The sequence below is a fragment of the Macaca mulatta genome, chromosome 7, assembly GCF_049350105.2.
Source record: "Macaca mulatta isolate MMU2019108-1 chromosome 7, T2T-MMU8v2.0, whole genome shotgun sequence".
Lineage (NCBI taxonomy): Eukaryota > Metazoa > Chordata > Mammalia > Primates > Cercopithecidae > Macaca > Macaca mulatta.
In genome coordinates, this window is record NC_133412.1 from 21,702,131 (window position 1) to 21,724,470 (window position 22,340).

General features: G+C 41.1%; 1 protein-coding gene across 8 annotated transcripts in view; it reads left to right on the plus strand.

The window, feature by feature from the left end:
- Positions 1–22,340, plus strand: part of GOLM2 (golgi membrane protein 2) — a 127,857-nt gene that overhangs the window by 16,504 nt on the left and 89,013 nt on the right. For all 8 annotated transcript variants that reach the window (XM_077939305.1, XM_015142120.3, XM_015142122.3 and 5 more), the window contains exon 2: positions 19,604–19,658. In XM_077939305.1, coding sequence (XP_077795431.1) covers positions 19,604–19,658 — 55 coding nt within the window. The remainder of the gene's footprint in view (positions 1–19,603; positions 19,659–22,340) is intronic.

Genomic DNA, 22,340 nt, shown 5'->3' on the forward strand with positions numbered 1-22,340 from the left:
CAGCCTCTACAAATGTTCTTAATGGCATCTAGAATGGTGAATCCTTTCCAGAAGACTTTCAATTTATTTTGCCCAGATCCATCAGAGGAATTACATCATGGCAGGTATAGCCTTATGAAAGGTATTTCTTAAATAATAAGACTTGAAAGTAGAAATTACTCCTTGCTCCATGGGCTGCTGTTTTAGCAGACATGAAAACATTAATGTCCTTGTAAATCTTCATCAGAGATCTTGGGTGACCAGGAACATTGTCAGTGAGCAGTAGTATTTTGAAAGGGATCTTCTTTTTAAGTAGTATATCTCAACAGTGAACTGAAAATATTCAGTAAACCATGCTGTAAACAGATGTGCTATCATCCAGGCTTTGTTGTTCCATTTATAGAGCGTAGGTAAAATAGATTTAGCACAATCCTTAAAGACTAGGATTTTAGGAATGGTAAATGAGCATTGGCTTCCACTTAAAGTCACCAGCTGTCCCTAACAAGAGAATCAGCCTGTCCTTTGAAGCTTTGAAACGAGACATTGACTTCTCTGCAGCTATGAAAGTCCTAGATGGCATCTTCTTCCAATAGAAGGCTGTTTCATTTACATGGAAAATCTGTTGTTTAGTGTAGCCACCTTCAGTGATCTTAGCTAGATTTTCTGGATAAGTTGCTGCAGCTTTTTCATCAGCACTTGCTACTTCCCCTTGCACCTTTATGTTATGGAGATTGCTTTTTTTAAAAAAAACTTCATGAACCAACCTCTGCTGGCTTCAGACTTTTCTTGTACAGCTTCTTTACCCTTCACCTTTCATAGAATTGAAGAGATTTAAGTCCTTGCTCTGGATTAGGCTTTGGTTTAAGGGAATATTGTAACTAGTTTGACCTATCTGGACCATGGAAACTTTCTCCATATCAGCAACAGTAAGGCTATTTTCTTTCTTGTTATTCATGTGTCAGTAGAGTGACGCTTTGAATTTCCTTAAAGAATTTTTCCTTTGCATTCACAACTTGGCTGTTTGGCACAAAAGGCCTAGCTTTTGGCCTGTCTCTGCTCTTGACGTGCCCTCTTCACTAAGCTTAATTATTTTTAGCTTTTGATTTAAAGTGAGAGACATACAACTCTTTTACGTGAACACTTAGAGGTCACTGTAGTATCGTTTTTGTCTCAGGAAATAGGGAAACCTGAGGAGAGGGAGAGAGATGGGAGAATGACTGTTCCATGGTAACTCCCATTATCCTTTCCCCAACCCTTGGCAACCTCTATTCTACTTTCTGTTTCTATAAATTTGTATATTCTCTATATACACACACACCATTTATTGATTAAACTCACTGTCCTCTATGAGTGCAGTTCATGGTGCCCCCAATTATAATAATAATGAAGATCACAGATCAGCATGGCAGATGTAATAATGAAAATTTTGAAATATTTTGAGAATTATCAAAATGTGACTTAGGGACATGGAGTGAGCACATGTCATTGGAAAAATTGTGCCAATAGATGCTTGATGCAGGGTTTTAAGAAACGCATAAAGCAAGGTACAATAAGACAAGGTATGCCTGTATCCAAGTTATATTGCTTATCATCCAGGACTTGTCTCATAACCTGGAAACTAACATGATACTAATTCTCTCTCTTTTTTTTTTCTGAGACGGAGTCTGGCCCTGTTGCCTAGGCTGGAGTGCAGTGGTGTGATCTCTGCTCACTGCAAGCTCCACCTCCCAGGTTCACGCCATTCTCCTGTCTCAGCCTCCTGAGTAGCTGGGACTACAGGTGCCCGCCACCACACCTGGCTAATTTTTTGTATTTTTAGTAGAGACAGGTCTTCACTGTGTTAGCCAGGATGGTCTCAATCTCCTGACCTCGTGATCCGACCGCCTCGGCCTCTCAAAGTGGTGGGATTACAGGCGTGAGCCACCGCGCCTGGCCCACATGATATTAATTCTCAATGGGCAGAATGAAATAAAACCATTTATTGATATAGTGCTTTTATGATTTTTCAAAGTTTATCATATGCATAAGTCATTTATTTTGGAAAGTTGAATACCATGTGGTATGTGATAGGGATTGAAAAACAGTAAGACTCCCTTTCTTTCTTTGAAGAAGTCAGGGAAGCACACATAGAAAAATAATCCATAATGCATGATTAAATGCTATAGTAAAGCTACTTACAAAGGGTTTTGAGAATACAGAGGAATAGGCCAGGCACGGTGGCTCAAGCCTGTAATCCCAGCACTTTGGGAGGCCGAGACGGGCGGATCACGAGGTCAGGAGATCGAGACCATCCTGGCTAACACGGTGAAACCCCATCTCTACTAAAAAATACAAAAAACTAGCCGGGCGAGGTGGCGGGTGCCTGTAGTCCCAGCTACTCGGGAGGCTGAGGCAGGAGAATGGCGTGAACCCGGGAGGCGGAGCTTGCAGTGAGCTGAGATCCGGCCACTGCACTCCAGCCTGGGCGACAGAGCGAGACTCCGTCTCAAAAAAAAAAAAAAGAGAATACAGAGGAATAACTGATTAATTTCCTCAGGAAGTCAAGAATGAAATAATTCACTGAAAAGGTGATCTTTAGTAATTTAACAAAATGAGAAAGGGTTAAGGACAGGAGGAACATAAATGAAGCCAGGAAACCTGGAAAGTATGTTGTACCTTCACAGAAAGTCAAGCAGTAGAATAGGAGAGTGTAATGTAAGGTACATGGTATTGAGAAGTAGGGGAAATTATGTCTGAGTTAAAGCTATTTGGAGCCAGAATGATGATGATTATTGTTATTACTATTTTATTGTGGTAAAACATCTATAACAAAATTTACTATTTTACCATTTTAAGTGTATAATTTAGTGGCATTAAGTACATTCACAATGTTGTGTAACCATGATTGCTACCATCTATTTCTAGAACTTTTTCACTATCCCAAACCAAACAAAACCTCTACCCATTAAGCAGTAATTCCCATTGCCCTTCCCTCCAGCCTGTGGTAACTATGCTACTTTCTCTGTCTATGAATTTGTCTATTCTAGATACCTCGTATATGTGGATTATACAATATTTGTCCTTTTGTATATGGCTTATTTCACCTAGCATAGTGTTTTCAAGATTCGTTTATGTTGTAGCATGTATCAGAACTTCATTCCTCTTTATGGCTGAATAATATTTTATTGTATATATACACCATGTTTTGTTTTTCATTCATCTGTTGATGAACACTTGAGTTGTTCCCTTGTTTCAGTTATTGTGAGTAATGCCTCTATAAACGGTGGTGTACAAGTATCTGTTTGAGTCCCTGGTTTCACTTCTTTTATGTCTAGCAGTGGAAATGCTGGGCCGTATTCTATATTTAACTTTTTTTTAGAGACAAGGTCTCTCTCTGTCACCTAGGCTGGGTACAGTGGCATGACTGTGGCTCACTGCAGCTTTGACCCACCTCAAGCGATTCTCCCACCTCAGCCTCCTGAATAGCCAGGACTACAGGTGCATGCACCAAAAGCACAGGCAACAAAACTAAAAAATTCACAAATGGGATTACATCAAATTGAAAAGCTGTACAGCAAAAGGAAACTATCAATAGAGTCAAAAGGTACCTACAGAGTAGGAGAAGATATTTGGAAATCATATATCTGATAAGGGGTTAATATCCAAAATATATAAGGAACTTATACAACATAATAGCAATGAACAACCTGTTTTAAAAATGGGCAAAGGACTGGAATAGACATTTCTTGAAAGAAGACATACAAGTGGCCAACAGGTACAGTCATATGGAAAAATGTTCAACATTATTAATCATCACGGAAATGCAAATCAAAACTATAGTGAGATACTATGTCACACCTGCTAGAATGATTATTGTCAGAAAGGTGAAAGATAACTAATGTTGGTGAGGATATGGAGAAAGGGGAACCCTTGTACATTGTTGGTGGGAATGTAGATAGCCACTATGGAAAACAGTATGTAGGTTCCTCAGAAGTTTAAAATAGAACTATTTTATAATCTGGCAATCCCACTTCTGGGCATACATTTAAAGGAAGGCTACCAGGGACTAGGGGAAGGGGAAAATGGGATATTGGTCAAGGGGTACAAAGTTTCAGTTATGCAAGATGAATAAGTTCTAGAGATCAATGTATATAAGCATATCAGATCATCAAATTGTATACCTTAAATGTATACAATCTTTGTCAAATATCCCTCAATAAAAAAGTAATTGAGAATAAAGTAAATAAAATAAAAAAATTCTATGAGATTCCCAATTTATTGTTTTAGCTAAAAAGACTAAAGGCTAAAGACTTTTTTTTTCTTTCGTGTTTTTTTTTTTTTTTTTTGAGACGGAGTCTCGCCCTGTCGCCCAGGCTGGAGTGCAGTGGCCGGATCTCAGCTCACTGCAAGCTCCGCCTCCCAGGTTCATGCCATTCTCCTGCCTCAGCCTCCCGAGTAGCTGGGACTAAAGGCGCTCGCCACCTCACCCGGCTAGTTTTTTGTATTTTTTTTTAGTAGAGACGGGGTTTCACCGTGTTAGCCAGAATGGTCTCAATCTCCTGACTTCGTGATCCGCCCGTCTCGGCCTCCCAAAGTGCTGGGATTACAGGCTTGAGCCACCGCGCCCGGCTCTTTTGTGTTGTTTTTAAGCCAAATTTAGCAGTGGGACTTTGTAGAAATAGTAAAGACATTCTACTCCTTTACGTAGTAATAGCTAATGTTTATTAAGCCCTTACCATGTGCCAGCCAGTGTTGTTAACACTTTGTTTATCTCTGACATAAACTTTTTGACAATGCTATGAGTCAGATAATATTCTCATTTTATAGATGAAAGAACTGAAACAGAGAAGGTAAACAGTATGTCCAAGGAAATAGAGCTAACAAGTACTGAATTCAGAATTCAGACTCAGGCAATCTAACTTTAGAGGCCCTGTCCCCTCCCCGCCTTTTGTTTTTTTTTTTTTGATGCAGAGTCTTGCTCTGTTGCCGAGGCTGGAGTGCAGTGGCATGATCTTGGCTCACTGCAACCTCCGCCTCCTGGGTTCAAGTGATTCTCATGCCTCAGCCTCCTCAGTAGCTGGAACTACAGGCAGATGCCACCATGCCTGGCTAATTTTTGTATTTTTTGTAGAGACTGGGTTTTGCGATGTTGGCCAGGCTGGTCTCAGACTCCTGACCTCAAGCGATCTGCTTGCCGTGGCCTCCCAAAGTACTGGGATTATGGACGTGAGCTACTGCACCCAGCCAGAGCCCCTTCTTTTAAGCACTATGTTATTGGGTTTCTACATAGTCACAGTCTTAATTTACTTTGTGCAGCATTAATTACATGATGCAAGTTTAAGAAATATCTAGAAAAGAGCAACTAAAATCACCAAGGGATGAAAGGGTAGTCACAAGAGAACCAATTAAAAAAAGACCTAGAAAGGCTGGGAGGCCAAGGCGGGAGTCTCTCTGAGACTAGGAGTTCGAGACCAGCTTGGGCAACATAGTGAGTCTCTCTCTCTCTGTGTCTGTGTCTGTGTCTGTGTGTGTGTGTGTGTATATATATATATATTCAGATAGCCAGGTGTGGTGATGCATGCCTATAATCCCAGCTACTTGAGAGATTGAGGTGAGATCCCAGGAGTTAGGATCAAACTACTTTGATCCCAGGAATTTGAGGCTGCGGTGAGCTATGATTGTGCCACTGTACTCCAGCCCGGATGACAGTACAAGACCCTGTCTCAATCAATCAATCAGTCAATTAAAAAATACATATGGCCAGGCGTGGTGGCTCACAGCTATAATCCCAGCTCTTTGGGAGGCCAAGGCAGGTGGATCTTGAGGTCAGGAATTTGAAACCAGCCTGACCAACATGGTGAAAGCCTGTATCTACTAAAAATAGAAAAATTAGCTGGGCGTGGTGGCACATGCCTGTAATCCCAGTTACTCAGGAGGCTGAGGCAGGAGAATCGCTTGAACCCGGGAGGCGGAGGTTGCAGTGAGCCGAGATTGTGCCACTGCACTCCACCCTGGGCAACAGAGCGAGACTTCGTTTCAAACAACAACAACAACAACAACAAAACAAACAAACAAAAAAACCAAACATACATACATACCTGGAAAAGTTCTGAAAACATATGATGAAAGAATATGGATATAAACTTTCCATACCAATTCCTGCAAGGTAGTTTTATACTTACACATATTCTACTTATAAATGATGCATTCTTATAGATTATGCTACTGCCTTGATGCCACATGTGGTATTTCTTACGTTAACTGAAAAAGAGAAAACTATTTCAGAGCTTAATGGGGAAGTTTCTTAGCAGGTTTATACTTCCTTAAATGGTTCCCCTCCCTAAGAGGAGAAACATTTTTCCCCAAAAAATGTCGTTATGGTGCCTGGAATGCCTCCAATTAGAGATTCATTCACCGAGGCATTCCAGGCACCATAAGTTTAATATGAATTAATGGCATAGTGTCTATATTTTTCAAATGAAATTCAGGACATGATATCTGAAAAATACTGCTTTTTAAATTATTACTATTGTGGTAAGTGTGTATGTGATAAAAAATACATACCTTCAAAGGAGTGGGGAGAGACAGTCCTTCGAAGGGCATGGGATGAGAACTAGAAATATTTGCCAACATTAATGAACTATCAAAAGTCTTGATGATTAATTCATTCTAACATAAACCTAACATAGGATTTCTTTTTTTATGTGAGTGTGACAGAGTCTCTCCCTGTCGCCCAGGCTGGAGTGCAATGGCGCGATCTTGGCTCGCTGCAAGCCTCCCAAGTAGCTGGGATTACAGGTGCCCACCACCACACCTGGCTAATTTTTGTATTTTTAGTATAGACAGGGTTTCACCATGTTGGCCAGACTGGTCTCGAACTCCTGACCTCAGGTGATCCACCTGCCTCGGTCTCCCAAAGTGCTGGGATTACAGGTGTGAGCCACCGTGCCAAGTCATTAACATAGGATTTCAAATCCTTGAAATTTAAAGTTTGTGAACTTCAAACTTGCATGTTCTTGGGAGACTGTAACAAGAAAGAGATTAAAACTGCTGAATAAACTATAATTGTTCTCCAACTTTATCTGGACCTCTAATCTATTACCTCTTCCTTTCTAGCAGCCCTATGTATTCTTTACTTTTCTCCCTATCCAGCTAAGATTTTGTTTCAATTTAGTTTCTTGCCATTACCCTCCCTTTAACATGCCGATTTCAAGCACAGCTGCAGAAAATCATATAATCAGGTTTGCAGGAATTTATGATCAGCAAACTCAACTGGGTTTTCAGTAACACCTTACATATTATATTTCTCCAGGCAACACACCCTTTTCAACAACTCTCAGATCTCTGCCCTCCTTAGGCCCATTTTTTTCTCCTTTCTCAAGCTTAGTAGGCGATCTTGTTTCCTGCTTGACCAAGAATTGGACTGATAAAACTTTAACTACCAAATCTGTAGGAATACTTACATCTGTACCCATCTATCTTTCCTCTTTGTTAAAATAAAAGAAGTTTCATACGTTCTCCAGGGCCAGTGTCTCTACCTGTTCTCTTGATCCAGTGTCTTCCATCTTTTCAAAGACTTTGTAGAACTAGTAATCCAGTCCTCCTCTTATATTCACCCTCTCAGTCTATACTTGCTCCTCAGCATTTAAAAAATAGTTGTCTGGCCTGCCACGGTGGCTCATGCCTATAATCCCAGCACTTTGGGAGGCCAAAGCAGGCAGATCACTTGAGGTCAGGAGTTCGAGACCAGCCTGGCCAACCTGGTGAAACCCCGTCTCTACTAAAAAATACAAAAATGGCCGGGTGTGGTGGCTCACGCCTGTAATCCCACCACTTTGGGACACCAAGGTGGGCGGATCACAAGGTCAGGATATTGAGACAATTTTGGCCAACATGGTGAAACCCCATTTCTACTAAAATACAAAAAATTAGCTGGGCGTGGTGGCATGCTCCTGTAATCCCAGCTGCTTGGGAGGCTGAGACAGGAGAATCGCTTGAACCCGGAATGTGGAGGTTGCAGTGAGCTGAGATCGCACCATTGCACTCCAGCCTAGGTGACAGAGGAAGACTCCGTCTCAAAAAACAACAATAATAACAACAACAAAAATATAAAAATTAGCCTGGTGTGGTGGTGGGCACCTGTAATCCCAGCTACTTGGGAGGCTGAGGCAGGAGAATTGCTTGAATTCAGGAGGTGGAGGCTGCAGTAAGCCAAGATTGTGCGACTCATTGCACTCCAGCCTGGGCTACAGAGTGAAACTCCATATCAAAAATAAAGAATATTTGTCTTACTTCCCCTTTCCAGGAAAATTTCTTGAAAAGACATTTTATCTCTACATTTTCTGCTTTCATGTGCATTTTCTCCTCCTACTCTTGATAATTTCAGCATCTTTTCCTCAGCATTCTATGTTCTTGGCTTCTTATCTCTCAGTTTATTTCTTAGTCTCCTTTGCTGACTTTACCAAATATTCATTAGTAAATGTTATAGTTCATAGTTTTCTGTCTGAAATCTTCTCATTCCACTCTCTTACTAAATAATCATATTCACTCATAAAACTTGTTACACTTTATGTGCTAATGACTCCAAATCTGTATCCTTTTTCCAGACTTCTCTCTTGTTTCTTGCATATTGCTATATCTTTAGGCCTTACACAGTGTCTTTCACTTAGCAGGTGTTCAATAAATGTTTGTGACTGGCTGACTGACTAAATGAGTAAACTTTATAGTAATTCTTTGTGATTCTTCTTAACAGACCAAGATCAAATACTTTGTATCCCCAGGTCAAGCAAATAGTGGGTACTCAGTAAGTGCTTTATAAATGACTGATTGAATAAATAATGAATAAGCACCACAATAAAATAAAATTTCTTAGTAAGATGAATGAGTGAATTAAAAAAAACTTTGTGCTACTCATTATAGCCAGTCAAGACCAAAGACCTTGTTTATTCTCTTTGAAAATGTAACTGGGGGCCAGGCACCATGGCTTACGCCTGTAATCCCAGCACTTTGGGAGGCCAAGGTGGGTGGATCACAAGGTCAGGAGATTGAGACCATCCTGGCTAACACAGTGAAACCCCATCTCTACTAAAAATACAAAAAATTAGCCGGGCGTGGTGGCGGGTGTGGTGTAGTCCCAGCTACTCGGGAGGCTGAGGCAGGAGAATGGTGTGAACCTGGGAGGTGGAGATTGCAGTGAGCCGAGATCGTGCCACTGCACTCCAGCCTGGGCGACAGAGTGAGATTCTGTCTCAAAAAAATAAAAACAGAAAAAGAAAATGTCACTGGGTAGGCCGGGTGCGGTGGCTCACATCTGTAATCCCAGCACTTTGGGAGGCCAAGACAGGTGGATCACCTGAGGTCAGGAGTTCGAGACCATCCTGGCCAACATGGTAAAACCCCGTATCTACTAAAAATACAAAAATAAGCCGGGCATGGTGGTGTGTGCCTGTAATCCCAGCTACTCAGGAGGCTGAGGTGGGAGAATTGCTTGAACCTGGGAGGCGGAGGTTGCAGTGAGCCAAGATCACACCATTGCAGTCCACTCTGGGCAACAAGAGTGAAACTCTATCTCAAAAAAAAAAAAAGAAAAAAGAAAATGTAACTGATAACTGGATATTAATTATACTAAAACTTGGTTTAAGAAGACAGTAATTCATTAGCAGATAAAAGTTGCAGTTGTGTTTGGAATGTTGACTGCATACTCTGTGTGAACTCTGTGTGAACTATGATTAAATAAAAAATGTTAATCACCTACCAGATCTAGTATATACACAGTAGTCACAGACACAGACTCTGGATTGGGTCTGTTTGAGAAAGTATTCAAAACCTGCTGTAGGTATATGACTGAGGGCACAGTTTCCTCATTTGTGAAATGGGGAAATATAACTGTGCCTACTTCACAGGGAGGTTGTGAGGATTAAATGAGATAATGCTTGTAAAACACTTAGCCTAGGACCTGGCACAAAAACAATCATTTAATACTCACTTATTATTAATGCTATTCCATTTTGATCCAGCTGGTATAGGTGTTAACCATACTATAGATGAATAATTGCTAAACCTGGCTGCTTATCAGAATCACTTGAGATTTTTAAAATAAAGATTCCTGGGCCTTCCCCAGACTACTGAATCAGACTGGAAGTAATATATGTATTTTTTAAAGCTCCCCATGTGATTCTGAGCATCAGCCAGGTTTGGCAGTTATGTTGCAGAAGATAGACTTGTCTCTAGAAATCATCTGAGTATGGGCCGGGCGCGGTGGCTCACGCCTGTAATCCCAGCACTTTGGGAGGCCGAGGCGGGCGGATCACAAGGTCAGGAGATCGAGACCACGGTGAAACCCCGTCTCTACTAAAAATACAAAAAATTAGCCGGGCGCAGTGGCGGGCGCCTGTAGTCCCAGCTACTCAGGAGGCTGAGGCAGGAGAATGGCGTAAACCCAGGAGGCGGAGCTTGCAGTGAGCCGAGATCGCGCCACTGCACTCCAGCCTGGGTGACAGAGCGAGACTCCGTCTCAAAAAACAAAAACAAAAACAAAAAATAGAAATCATCTGAGTATGAGATATAATCAAGAAAAATATTTCTAGTGTGGAGAAAAAGGAGTCAAGAATGACATCTGTAGAAGCCAATTGTATATAACCTTTGGAATAAATGGTCATAGTTGTGCTGATTGCCAGAGAACAGACTGTAATGAAAGGAAAGCAGGCATAACTGAGCCATTTTCAAGGTCCCCAAATGGAAAGAGAAGCAGAGCAACTGAGCTGTTAAGAGCTGCCAAAATTAATTTAGAGAAGCCACGTAGGATGGGGAAACATGAAAAGAACTTCAGAAGAGAGCTGGTAGAAAAATAAAAATGAAGTTTTTGATATTGCAGGAAGAAAGATTAAGGGAAAATAAATGAAGTAGCTGGGGATGAACAAGAAGTACTATAGGGAAGTATCAGGAAAAAAGAACTTTTGCTGAGGAAAACAAATAAAGAACATAAAACTCAGGAGAGAGAAGAGGTCTCAGGAAGGACAGTAAACACATTTTAAGAGATTAACAGGGAAAAGGCCAAACAGAGCAAGGATAATTGGCCTATTATAGATGGACTCAAAAATCCCAAAGAAACAAGTACTACAAAAAGAGAGGGATAAGGTAAAGCCTAAAGGCAATGACAGTGATAACAAGGGGAAATAAATGAAGGCGCTCAAAAGAAACCTTGAAGAATAATTAAAATTGTGCAAATATGGATAATGTATAACTTAAGGTAGGAGAGTATGTAGTACAAAGAGTATGGGACATAAAATTCTAGGGGATCATTGAGCAAACATTTATTCAGTGTTTATTGTATCAGGAAGTTTATGTGCTATTACCTGTCTGGAATATATTTAGGAAAAAAGTGAAAGTATTCTGGAAGCATTATCAGTTCAACAGAGAATATATGTGGCAAAATGAAGATAATCTCTTTTTCTAGTCATGTAATAGTAAGAACTCAAATTTATTTCTCAACAGCGGGGACGTTTTGGCAGTCATTTAGAAGATAAGCAAATTCCTAATGACCACAAGGAAATTAAAACTGTGAGGAGAGAGCTGGCTGTGGTGGCCTGAGCCTGTTGTCACAGCTACTGGGTTCAAGTCCAGCCTGGGCAACACAGTGAGACTCCATCTCTAAAAAAATGAAAAAACAGTGAACTATGAGAAGGAATAGTTAGAAGGGAAGTTAAGCTTTCTTTTGAAGGTGAGGGGATGGTGGTAGAGATATTAAATGAAGGCTCTCAGAGGAAGGGTTAAAGCCAAAGGAGTTAAAGAGCTGGCCGGGTGTGGTGGCTCACGCCTGTAATCCCAGCACTTTGGGAGGCCAAGGCAGGCAAATCACAAGGTCAGGAGTTCAAGACCAGCCTGGCCAACATGGTGAAACCACATCTCTACTAAAAATACAAAAAATTAGCTGGGCGTTGTGGTGGGCACCTGTAATCCCAGCTACCCGGGAGGCTGAGGCAGAATCACTGGAACCCAGGAGGCGGAGGTTGCAGTGAGCTGAGATTGTACTACTGCGCTCCAGGCTGGGTGACAGAGTGAGACTCTTTCTCCAAAAAAAAAAAAAAAAAAAAAAACTGAGCTAAAAGACCAGACTGGGCAACATGGCAAAACCCTAAATTTTGGTCTCTACCAAAAATACAAAAAATTAGCCAGGAGTGGTCATGTGTGCCTTTGGTCCCAGCTACTCGGGAGGCTAAGGTGGGAGGATCACATGAGCTTGGGAGGCAGAGGTTACAATGAACTGAGATTGCGAACTGAGATCTACCTTGGGTGACAGAGTGACCCAGATTGAATATATATATTCAACCATAGATTGAATTTCCCCACCTCCATTAACATTTTTTAAAAATGTATAAGAGGCTGGGCGCGGTGGCTCAAGCCTGTAATCCCAGCACTTTGGGAGGCCGAGACGGGCGGATCACGAGGTCAGGAGATCGAGACCATCCTGGCTAACACGGTGAAACCCCGTCTCTACTAAAAAATACAAAAAACTAGCCGGGCGAGGTGGCGGCGCCTATAGTCCCAGCTACTCGGGAGGCTGAGGCAGGAGAATGGCGGGAACCCGGGAGGCGGAGCTTGCAGTGAGCCGAGATCCGGCCACTGCACTCCAGCCTGGGCGACAGAGCGAGACTCCGTCTCAAAAAAAAAAAAAAAAATGTATAAGAATACGAAAGACAGTTCAGGGAAGCTGAAGCCAGTCACAGCCTAATATTTAAGAATAGCATACCTCTAGCAATTTCAGAAGCAGATTTAAAGTGGAGTACCGAGAGCCTGGCATAGTATTATAAAAATTTATTTAAAAAAGTGAGACCCCCATCTGTACAAAAGGCAAAAAAAATTATCTGGGCATGGAAGCACATGCCTGTGGTCCCAGCTACTTAGGAGGCTTAGGTGGGAAGATCTTTTGGGCCTGAGAGATCAAGGTTGCAGTGAGCTGTCATCATGCCACACTGCACTGTAGCCTGGGCAATAGGGCAAGACCCTGTCTCAAAAAAAAGTGTTTTTTTAAATAAAAAAACAAATTATCGAAAGTGAATACAAAGGATAATGATGTTCTTTGGAAGGGCAACAAATACAAAAAGATTGGGTTCTGCAAATGAAGGAAGTGGGAAAGAAGGTAAAACACAGGCTAACTGGAAGTTATTAAGGAGCAGTTCTGAGTGAGCAACTGATCAAATATTGTAGTTGTTGGTGTCAGGTTTTTTTTGCTGTCCCTGTAGCTTTCCCTCAATTATCTCATTCCCATGACCTGGATTACCATTTGAATGTGAATGGCTCTCTAGTCGTCACCGAGCTCCAGATGTCCAATTGCCTACTGAAGATCTCTTCCTGGATATGTCACAGATGCCTCAAAATCAATAGGTCCAAATCTGAAAAAATCATTTCCCCACTTCTGTCCCTGACCCCAAGTCTGTTCCTCTTCCTGTGTTTCCCTGTTGCAGAAAATTGTATTTTTACTCATCTATTCATCCCAATTAGAAATCTAAGCATCGGCCGGGCGCGGTGGCTCAAGCCTGTAATCCCAGCACTTTGGGAGGCCGAGGCGGGCGGATCACAAGGTCAGGAGATCGAGACCACAGTGAAACCCCGTCTCTACTAAAAATACAAAAAATTAGCCGGGCGCGGTGGCCGGCGCCTGTAGTCCCAGCTACTCAGGAGGCTGAGGCAGGAGAATGGCGGGAACCTGGGAGGCGGAGCTTGCAGTGAGCCGAGATCGCGCCACTGCACTCCAGCCTGGGCAACAGCGTGAGACTCCGTCTCAAAAAAAAAAAAAAAAAAGAAATCTAAGCATCATACTTGATGTTTCTTCTTTTACCCCTGTATCTAATCAATCCACAAGACTATTTTTTCTTCCCCTTTAATATCTCACATGTATTTACCTCTCTTTTCTGATTCTATTAGTTTAGACCAGAAATTGAAAAGACTTTTTCTGTAAAAGTCCAGATAGTAAGTACTTTAGGCTTTGCAGGCCATATAGTCTGGGCCACAACCACTGTAGCTCAAAAGCAGCCATATACGATATGTAAACAAATTAGTGTGGCTGTTTTCCCATAAAACTTTATTTGTAGACACTGAAGTTTAAATTTCATATAATTCATGTATCATAAAATCTTCTTTTGATTTTTCCCCCAGCTATTTAAAACAAAACAAAACAAAAAATGTCACAATCATCCTTAGCTTCCTTCCCTACAAAAACAGGCTCACAGACCATAGTTTGCCCACCCCTGGCTTAGACCAACATTCTCACCTATAATATGGCAGTAGTCCTTGGTCTCCCTCCTTCTCATCTTGCCCACTGTGGTCTACTCTTCATGTTGCAGCCAGATTGACTTTTTAAAATTGCAAACTGGGGCTGGGTGTGTGTGGCTCATGCCCATAATCCCAGCACTTTGGGGGGCTGAGGCAGGTGGATCACCTGAGGTCAGGGGTTTGAGACCAGCCTGAGCAACATGGTGAAACCTTGTCTGTACTAAAAATACAAAAATTAGCTGCGAGTGGTAGTATGCGCCTGTAGTCCGAGCTACTTGGGAGGCTGAGGCAGGAGAACCACTTGAACCCAGGAGGTGGAGGTTGCAGTGAGCCAAGATTGGGCCACTGCGCTCCAGCCTGGGCGACGGACCGACACTCTGTCTCAAAAAAAAAAAAAAAAAAAGGCTGGACGCCGTGGCTCACGCCTGTAATCCTAGCACTTTGGGAGGCCGAGGCAGGCAGATCATGAGGTCAGAAGATCGAGACCATCCTGGCTAACACGGTGAAACCCCGTCTCTACTAAAAATACAAAAAAAAAAAATTAGCCAGGCGTGCTGGCGTTCACCTGTAGTCCCAGCTACTTGGGAGGCTGAGGCAGGAGAATGGCGTGAACCTGGGAGGCAGAGCTTGCAGTGAGCCGAGATCACGCCACTGGACTCCAGTCTGGGCACTCCAGTCTCCAGTCTGCACTCAGACAGAGCGAGACTCCATCTCAAAAAAAAAAAAAAAAATTGGAAATTACATTTTACTACCTTGCTTTAAAAGAACTTTAAAGGCCGGGCGCGGTGGCTCAAGCCTGTAATCCCAGCACTTTGGGAGGCCGAGGCAGGCGGATCACGAGGTCAGGAGATCGAGACCATCCTGGCTAACACGGTGAAACCCTGTCTCTACTAAAAATACAAAAAGAAATTAGCCGGGCGTGGTGGCGGGCGCCTGTAGTCCCAGCTACTCGGGAGGCTGAGGCAGGAGAATGGCGTGAACCCGGGAGGCGGAGCTTGCAGTGAGCCGAGATCGCGCCACTGCACTCCAGTCTGGGCGACAGAGCGAGACTCCGTCTCAAAAAAAAAAAAAAAAAGAACTTTAAAGATTGACCATAACTTACGGGATGAATCCATATTTCTTGGAAGACCCTTCATGATTGTGAATCTTGCTTACCTTTCTAGCCATATTTCTTACCAGTTCTCCCTAATTCTCTGTTCTAGCTACTGGGAATTGTTTATAGTTCCTAGAATGTTAAATGTTTTTCATATCTAAGTTTTGACACATGCCTTGAATGCCTTTCCTCCTTATCTTCTCCCTACTTATACCTGGTTCCTGCAGGACTCATTTCAGTCATCATCATCATCTCCAGAAGCCTTCTGTCACTCCATGAAGCCTGTATTAAATGCTTCTATTAAGTTCTCCCATCATGTTTGTAGAACCTAATGATAGCATTTATTTTACTGTATTGTGATTGCCTATTTACTTGACTCCCTTCCTAAATAATAAGCTCCTTGAGTGCATAGTGCTTGTCCATTGTTTTATCCTTAGTTTTCATTTTTATTTTTTTGAGATGGGGTCTTGCTCCATTGCCCAGACTGAAGTGCAGTGGCTTGATTATGGCTCACTGCACCCCTGACTTCTGGGCTCAAGTGATCCTCCCACCTCAGCCTCCCGAGTAGCTGGGACTATAGGAATATGCCAACATGCTTGGCTAATCTATTTATTTATTTTTTTTAGTAGAGATGAGATCTCACTGTATTTCCAGGCTGGTCTTGAATTCCTGAGTTTAAATGATCCTCCTGCCTCAGCCTCCAAAATGCTGGGATTATAGGCATGAACCACCACGCCTGGCCTCCCAGTTTACTGTATGATACCCTATAGTAATGTGTGAGTAGGGTTTTTTTGGTTTGTTTATTTTTGTTGTTGTTGTTGTTTTTGAGACAGGGTCTTGCTCTGTCACCTAGGGTAGGAGTGCAGTGGTGCAGTCACAGCTCACTGCAGCCTCAACCTTTAGGGCTCAATCACTCCTCCCACCTCAGCCTCTCAAGTATCTGGGACTATAGGTATGCACCACCATGCCCGGCTAAGTTTTTGTATTTTTTGTAGAGAGGGGATTTTGCGATGTTGCCCAGAGTAGTCTCAAACTCCTGGGCTCAAGCGATCCTCCTGCCTTAGCCTCCCAAAGTGCTGGGATTACAAGCATGAGCTGCTGCCCCTGGCCATTTTTTTCAGATTTTAAAAATTGATGTGTAATTCATGTACCATAAAATGTATCCTGTTCAAGTGTACAATTTAGTGGGTTTTAGTATATCTAAAATGTTGAGCAACTATCACCATGATCTAATTCCAGAACGTTTTCATCATCCCCAAAAGAAACCTTGTGCTCAATAAAAAGTCACTCCTTATTCCTTCCTGCCCCCAGCCCCTGGCTGCCACTAATCTACTTTCTTTCTCTATGGCTTTACCTATTCTGTACATTTCATATAAATGGAATCAGATAATATTTGAACTTTTGTGACTGTCTTTTTTCATTTAGCATATGTAATGTTTTCCAAGCTCATCCATATTATATCATGTACTAGTACTTTATTCCTTTTTTATTACTGAATATCAACATTTTATTGATTGATTGATTGATTGATTGAGATAGGGTCTTGCTTTGTCTCCCAGGCTGGAGTACACTGGTGCAATCCTGGCTTATTGCAGCCTCAACCTCCTGTGCTCAAGTGAGCCTCCTACCTCAGTCACCTAAGTAGCTAGGACTACAGGCATGCTCCACCATGCCTGGCTAATTTCATTTTTTATTTTCTTTAGTTTTTGTAGGTCTTACTATGTTGGCCAGGCTGATCTTGAACTGGCCTCAAGTGATCCTCTTTCTTTGGCCTGTCAAACTACTGAGATTCTAGGCATAAACCACTGTGTCCGGCCTAGCTCTATATTTTAAACTTAATTCTTCAAAGCACCCAGGACTCTGGGGGAAAAAAAGAGGGACCCCCTAGACTCCTTCTCTTGCTTCACCTAGAACATTTCTATTTTCATCTATTTATGGATAAACTTTCATTTTAAATTTGGAAGTCACGGGCTCTCAGATTGAAGAATACACTCTACCTGGGACTGAAAGATACTCCATGGTCTTTTTACTCCATCCTTCTTTCCAACTCTTCTTTTCATATGCTCCAGTCAAACAGTATGTTGATGGAGTCTTCAGGTATGCCTCATGCTTTCTTGCCACTGTATCTTTTCTTATGTCATCTCCTCTATCTGAAATACCCCTTTCCCATCTGTTTAAATTTTTACCTAGCTTTCAATGCCTGATTCAGATATAATCCATTCCATGAAGTTTTCCCTGATCTCTGGATTCTTGTAGTAATTGTACTGCTTTAGATGGTGCCTTGTCTAATTCCTTGAGAGTGCTCTCATGTTTTCTTAGTTGTTTTATACTTTCCCATCCAGTGGCTTGACATGGGATGGTGGGGAAATGGGGTTTCGGGGTGACTGTAACAGACTGCATGGGCCAGGCATGGTGGCTCACTCCTGTAATCCCAGCACTTTGGGAGACCAAGGCAAGAGGATTGCTTGAGCCCAGTAGTTCAAGACCAGCCTGGGCAACATAGCAAGACCTCGTCTCTACTAAAAATAAAAAAATTAACCTGGCATGGTGGCAAATGCCTGTAGTCCCAGCTACTCAGGCGGCTGAGGTGGGAGGATCGCTTGAGCCCAGCAGATGGAGACTTCAGCGAGCTGTTTTGCCACTACACCACTGCACTCCAGCCTGGGCTACAGAGTGAGACCATGTCTCAAAAAAAAAAAAAAGAAAGAAAGAAAAGAAAGGCCGGGCGCGGTGGCTCAAGCCTGTAATCCCAGCACATTGGGAGGCCGAGATGGGCGGATCACGAGGTCAGGAGATCGAGACCATCCTGGCTAACCCGGTGAAACCCCGTCTCTACTAAAAAAATACAAAAATTAGCCGGGCAAGGTGGCGGGCGCCTGTAGTCCCAGCTACTCAGGAGGCCGAGGCAGGAGAATGGCGTAAACCCAGGAGGCGGAGCTTGCAGTGAGCTGAGATCCAGCCACTGCACTCCAGCCTGGACGACAAAGCGAGACTCCATCTCAAAAAAAAAAAAAAGAAAAGAAAAGAAAAAAAAAAGGATAGCATGAGGGAAATCTTTAGGATGATGAAAGTGTTCTGTATCTTGATTGTGATGGTGGTTATACAATCTACACATATTTTAAAATGACATAGAACTATACATTCATATTGTACCAATGTCAGTTTCCTGGTTTTGATGTTGCACTGTAGTTATATAAGATGTACCCATTGTGAGAAATTATGTGAATTGTGTGGTTATCTGGGACATCTCTGTGCTATCTTTGCAATTGCCTGTGAATCTGTAATTAATTTTAAAATAAAAAGTTTAGGTTGGCCATGGTGGTTCATTCATGTAATCCCAGCACTTTGGGAGGCCAGCAGGAGAATCACTTGAGCCCAAGAGTTCAAGATCAGCCTGGGCAATATAGCAAGACCTCGTCTCTGCAAAAAAAAAAAGATATTTTTTAAAATTAGCTGGGTGTTATGATACATACCTGTAGTCTCAGCTCCTTGAGAGCCTGAGATAGGAGGATAGACTTGGGCCCTGGAGGTCAAGGCTGCAGTGAGCAGTGACTGCATCATTGCAGTCCCAGCTGCTTGGGTGGGTAAGGCAGGAGAATCTCTTGAACCTGGGAGGCGGAGGTTGCAGTGAGCTGAGATCGTACCACTGCACCACAGCCTGGGTGACAGAATGAGACTCAGTATAAAAAAAAATCGTTTTTCCATGGTACTACTGGTTAATGTGAATCTGCCTCTGCCTTCCAAAGTAAAGTTACCTTGGGGTAGGCAAGAGAATCTGTTTGTAGTGATATTTTAGTTACATTTTACAATTAGAACGAACTTGTCTAAAGCAATAACTGAGACAGAGTGTTGGTTCCCTGTCTGTGAGGTCCTGGCTTATCCAAAGTCTTATTTTAATTTTTCAGTTGACCAGTAAGCCTTTGAGTCATGCTTTGGTATACTTTTAAGTTCTTAGTATTCTTATGTACTGGCGCCTAGAAGACAGTGACCATAGCTCTGAGTATTAGGAAAAAATCATTATGTGATATTCAGTTCAAACTTTAAAAACTTAAAGGTGTTACATTATCAATTGAAATGAATTTTCTTGATTTTCTTGTGCAAATTTAAAGTAAGCATTACAAGATCAGAATTTACTGCTGATTTTTTTGGAAGGAGGTGGAGTATAAATAAATAACCAGAGTTTTTCATTTGCATTTATGATCAAGCTCAAAGTGAATATGAAAAAAAAAAATGAGCAAAACTACATTTTTTTAGTAAAATGAAAACTTAATTTTTTTTCAGGTTAAACTGCAGAACAACATATCATATCAGATGGCAGACATACATCATTTAAAGGGTAAGAAACTTAATTACAGATTAAAGATAAACAAAGGTCACTAAATGCCTAAAATTGTGAAGAATTAAGAAATAGTAAATTAGCCTAATGAAATACAGTTTTCTGAACAAACTCCTCTGATGGTAAAACATTTATCCTTTTGCCTTAAGATATAATAAATTATTTAACGATGCTTTATATGTGATAAATCCAAGTTAAAATTTGAGATCTGTATCTTAACCTTGTGCTATAGACAGGGTTATGCAATGAAATGTTTTTAAGAGAATACTAAAAAAAAATTGAGCTGTAGCTTCAGAAGCCTTCAAATTTCTTGGAAAAAGGTGAGAAGTGTTCCCTCTGTACTGTGTCCAATCTGCTAAATTAATTCATTCAGGTCTAGGAATGCTTTGGATAGAGCCTCCAGGCTTAATGTTTTAGATACCCTGGGAACAGAAAGAAACCTGGAAGGTAGATAAATATATAATAAATATAAAAATACACACACATATTTTTACTTGGATGAAGTGATAAAGAGGTACTACAGCTTTTACGGGAGGAAAAAAAAAAGCCCTGTAATCTGCTTCTGTTACTTCACGCCATCACTGTTGGCCTTTGAAGTTTGGGATTTGAGGAACAATCCTCATCTACCTCACACCCTTTGGTTATAATACTGCATTTTAAAACTTTGCATGCATTGTCTCTAGGTTTATGTGTGTGGGTAGCATATACTCTCTTGCTTCATAAATATCCTTTATTCTATTATCTTTTTGAGCCTCTTTAGATATACTTAGATAATCTATTTTTATTGTCCTCTCGAAGTAGCCAACCTTAGCTGGCTTTGTAATGTTGTAAAATTTTTCTCCTTACGTAGCACAATCAATAGGAAGTGTTTTTGTGTGTTGTAACCCTAAAATAAGTTGTTGATTTCCTATTATCCATTATTTAGAACAGCTTTGACTTTCTGTTAGAAATGCTTTCTGGGTGGTCACACTGGTTTTTGTTGCATCTGTGTCCATGTTCTCCTCTTTTTGACTCACCAAAATGTATTAGGATGACACAGAAGATGCCACAGTGTCATTGCTGCTTCTAACTTGCAATTTTTACAAATGCTTCCACTTGTCATCAAAGTATACTTCTTACTAAATGTTAAGAAATACTATTAGGGCTTATTAAAGCAGTAACTTAATGCTTATTAACTGCTTGTTACATAGATCAGTTGAATAAGAAGTCCTGTGGCTTCTGTTAGTATATGTCAACAAAAATGACAACCTATATTACTGAGTAAAAATCTTTATTGTACCGTATGTGTTGGAGTAGATCTTGAGATATTTTGAAATTGTGTATGATACTCTTCAGCAGAGAAAAAAGTCTTGATTTGTATGTATAACTTTTGGTTTTGAAGCTTGGACTCTTAAAATTGAATTTAAATAATATGACTTTTGCAACTTGGAATGGTTTCTACTGAAATAAACTTCTTGAAAACTTGCCTTTTATAGGCAAATTTTCTTTGAAATTAATATCTGCTATAATAGAAGTAATAGACACTAAGACACTTGAGATGGTTTATATTTTCTTGGAAATAAATGGAAGTTGGTTTTTCTAATCCTTGAGATGATAAATTGACATTCTACTATCAGATTTATTTTGATTAGCTTACCTTGTTTTTATGCCTGTTACTGAAAGAAAGTTCGAAGTCAAAGTTTTCTAGAAGTTATATATATATATATATATTTTTTTTTAAGCTGGCCCCAGGCAACCCATTTCTTACCTATCCCTGATCTTTTGAAGTTAAACTAAGGGAGTACAGCCATGTCTTTCTATAACATAACTGGTGTTGCTTTCAAAGATAGAGCGTCCTGTACAATCAACCTGACTCGTGTTAACTTACTCTAAGAGTTCTGCTATGGTGACCTGAAGCAGCCACGCTAGACAGAATATCTCTGGGTTAATATAAAGAAAACACATGCCAATCAGTCAAAAGTAAAATTGTTTTTGTTTTTTTCAACCTTTATTTTAAGTTCGGGGGTACATGTGCAGGATGTGCAGGTTTGTTACATAGGTAAACGTGTGTCACGGGGCTTCATTATACAGATTGTTTCATCTCCCAGGTATTAAGCCTAGTATCCATCAGTTATTTTTCCTGATCCTCTTTCTCCTTTGTTTTGCTTTCTGGTCTGCTTACTTTTCCCCTTGAAAATCTCTGTTTTGACCCACTGGAAATCGCCAATTACCTCCCTGCTGTATGATCTTTCTCTGTATTCAAAAAGGAAAAATGGTATTTTACATGGGCTAAAACTCATATTAATGTTTTGTTTTTCTTTGTCAATTGTATTTTAAGTCTTTTATCTTCAATTACAAAGGAAAATTTTATTTCCTGATAGATGAATTTCAAATACCGCCAGTGGGAAGCTTTGTGAGGGGGCAGAGAAGCCATCCGAAATCTTAAAATCATACTAAGCCTTGGGTTCATTCTGAAGCTATTTCAGATATTTTACAGCATAGCCTGAATCAGAAGGGACTGTATCTTTTTGTTCCCTTTCTCCTGAGGAGAATGAGTCCTAAAGATCACCAGTTGAAGTCTCTTTCTGGTGGTTGTTTAGTTTTGTTTGTTTGTTTTTTAGTTATAGTTTTTAAATTTAGCTTTCAGTTCTAGAAACTATCCAGCCTGAGCACAGGTTTACTGAACTGGCTAGTTCAATCCCT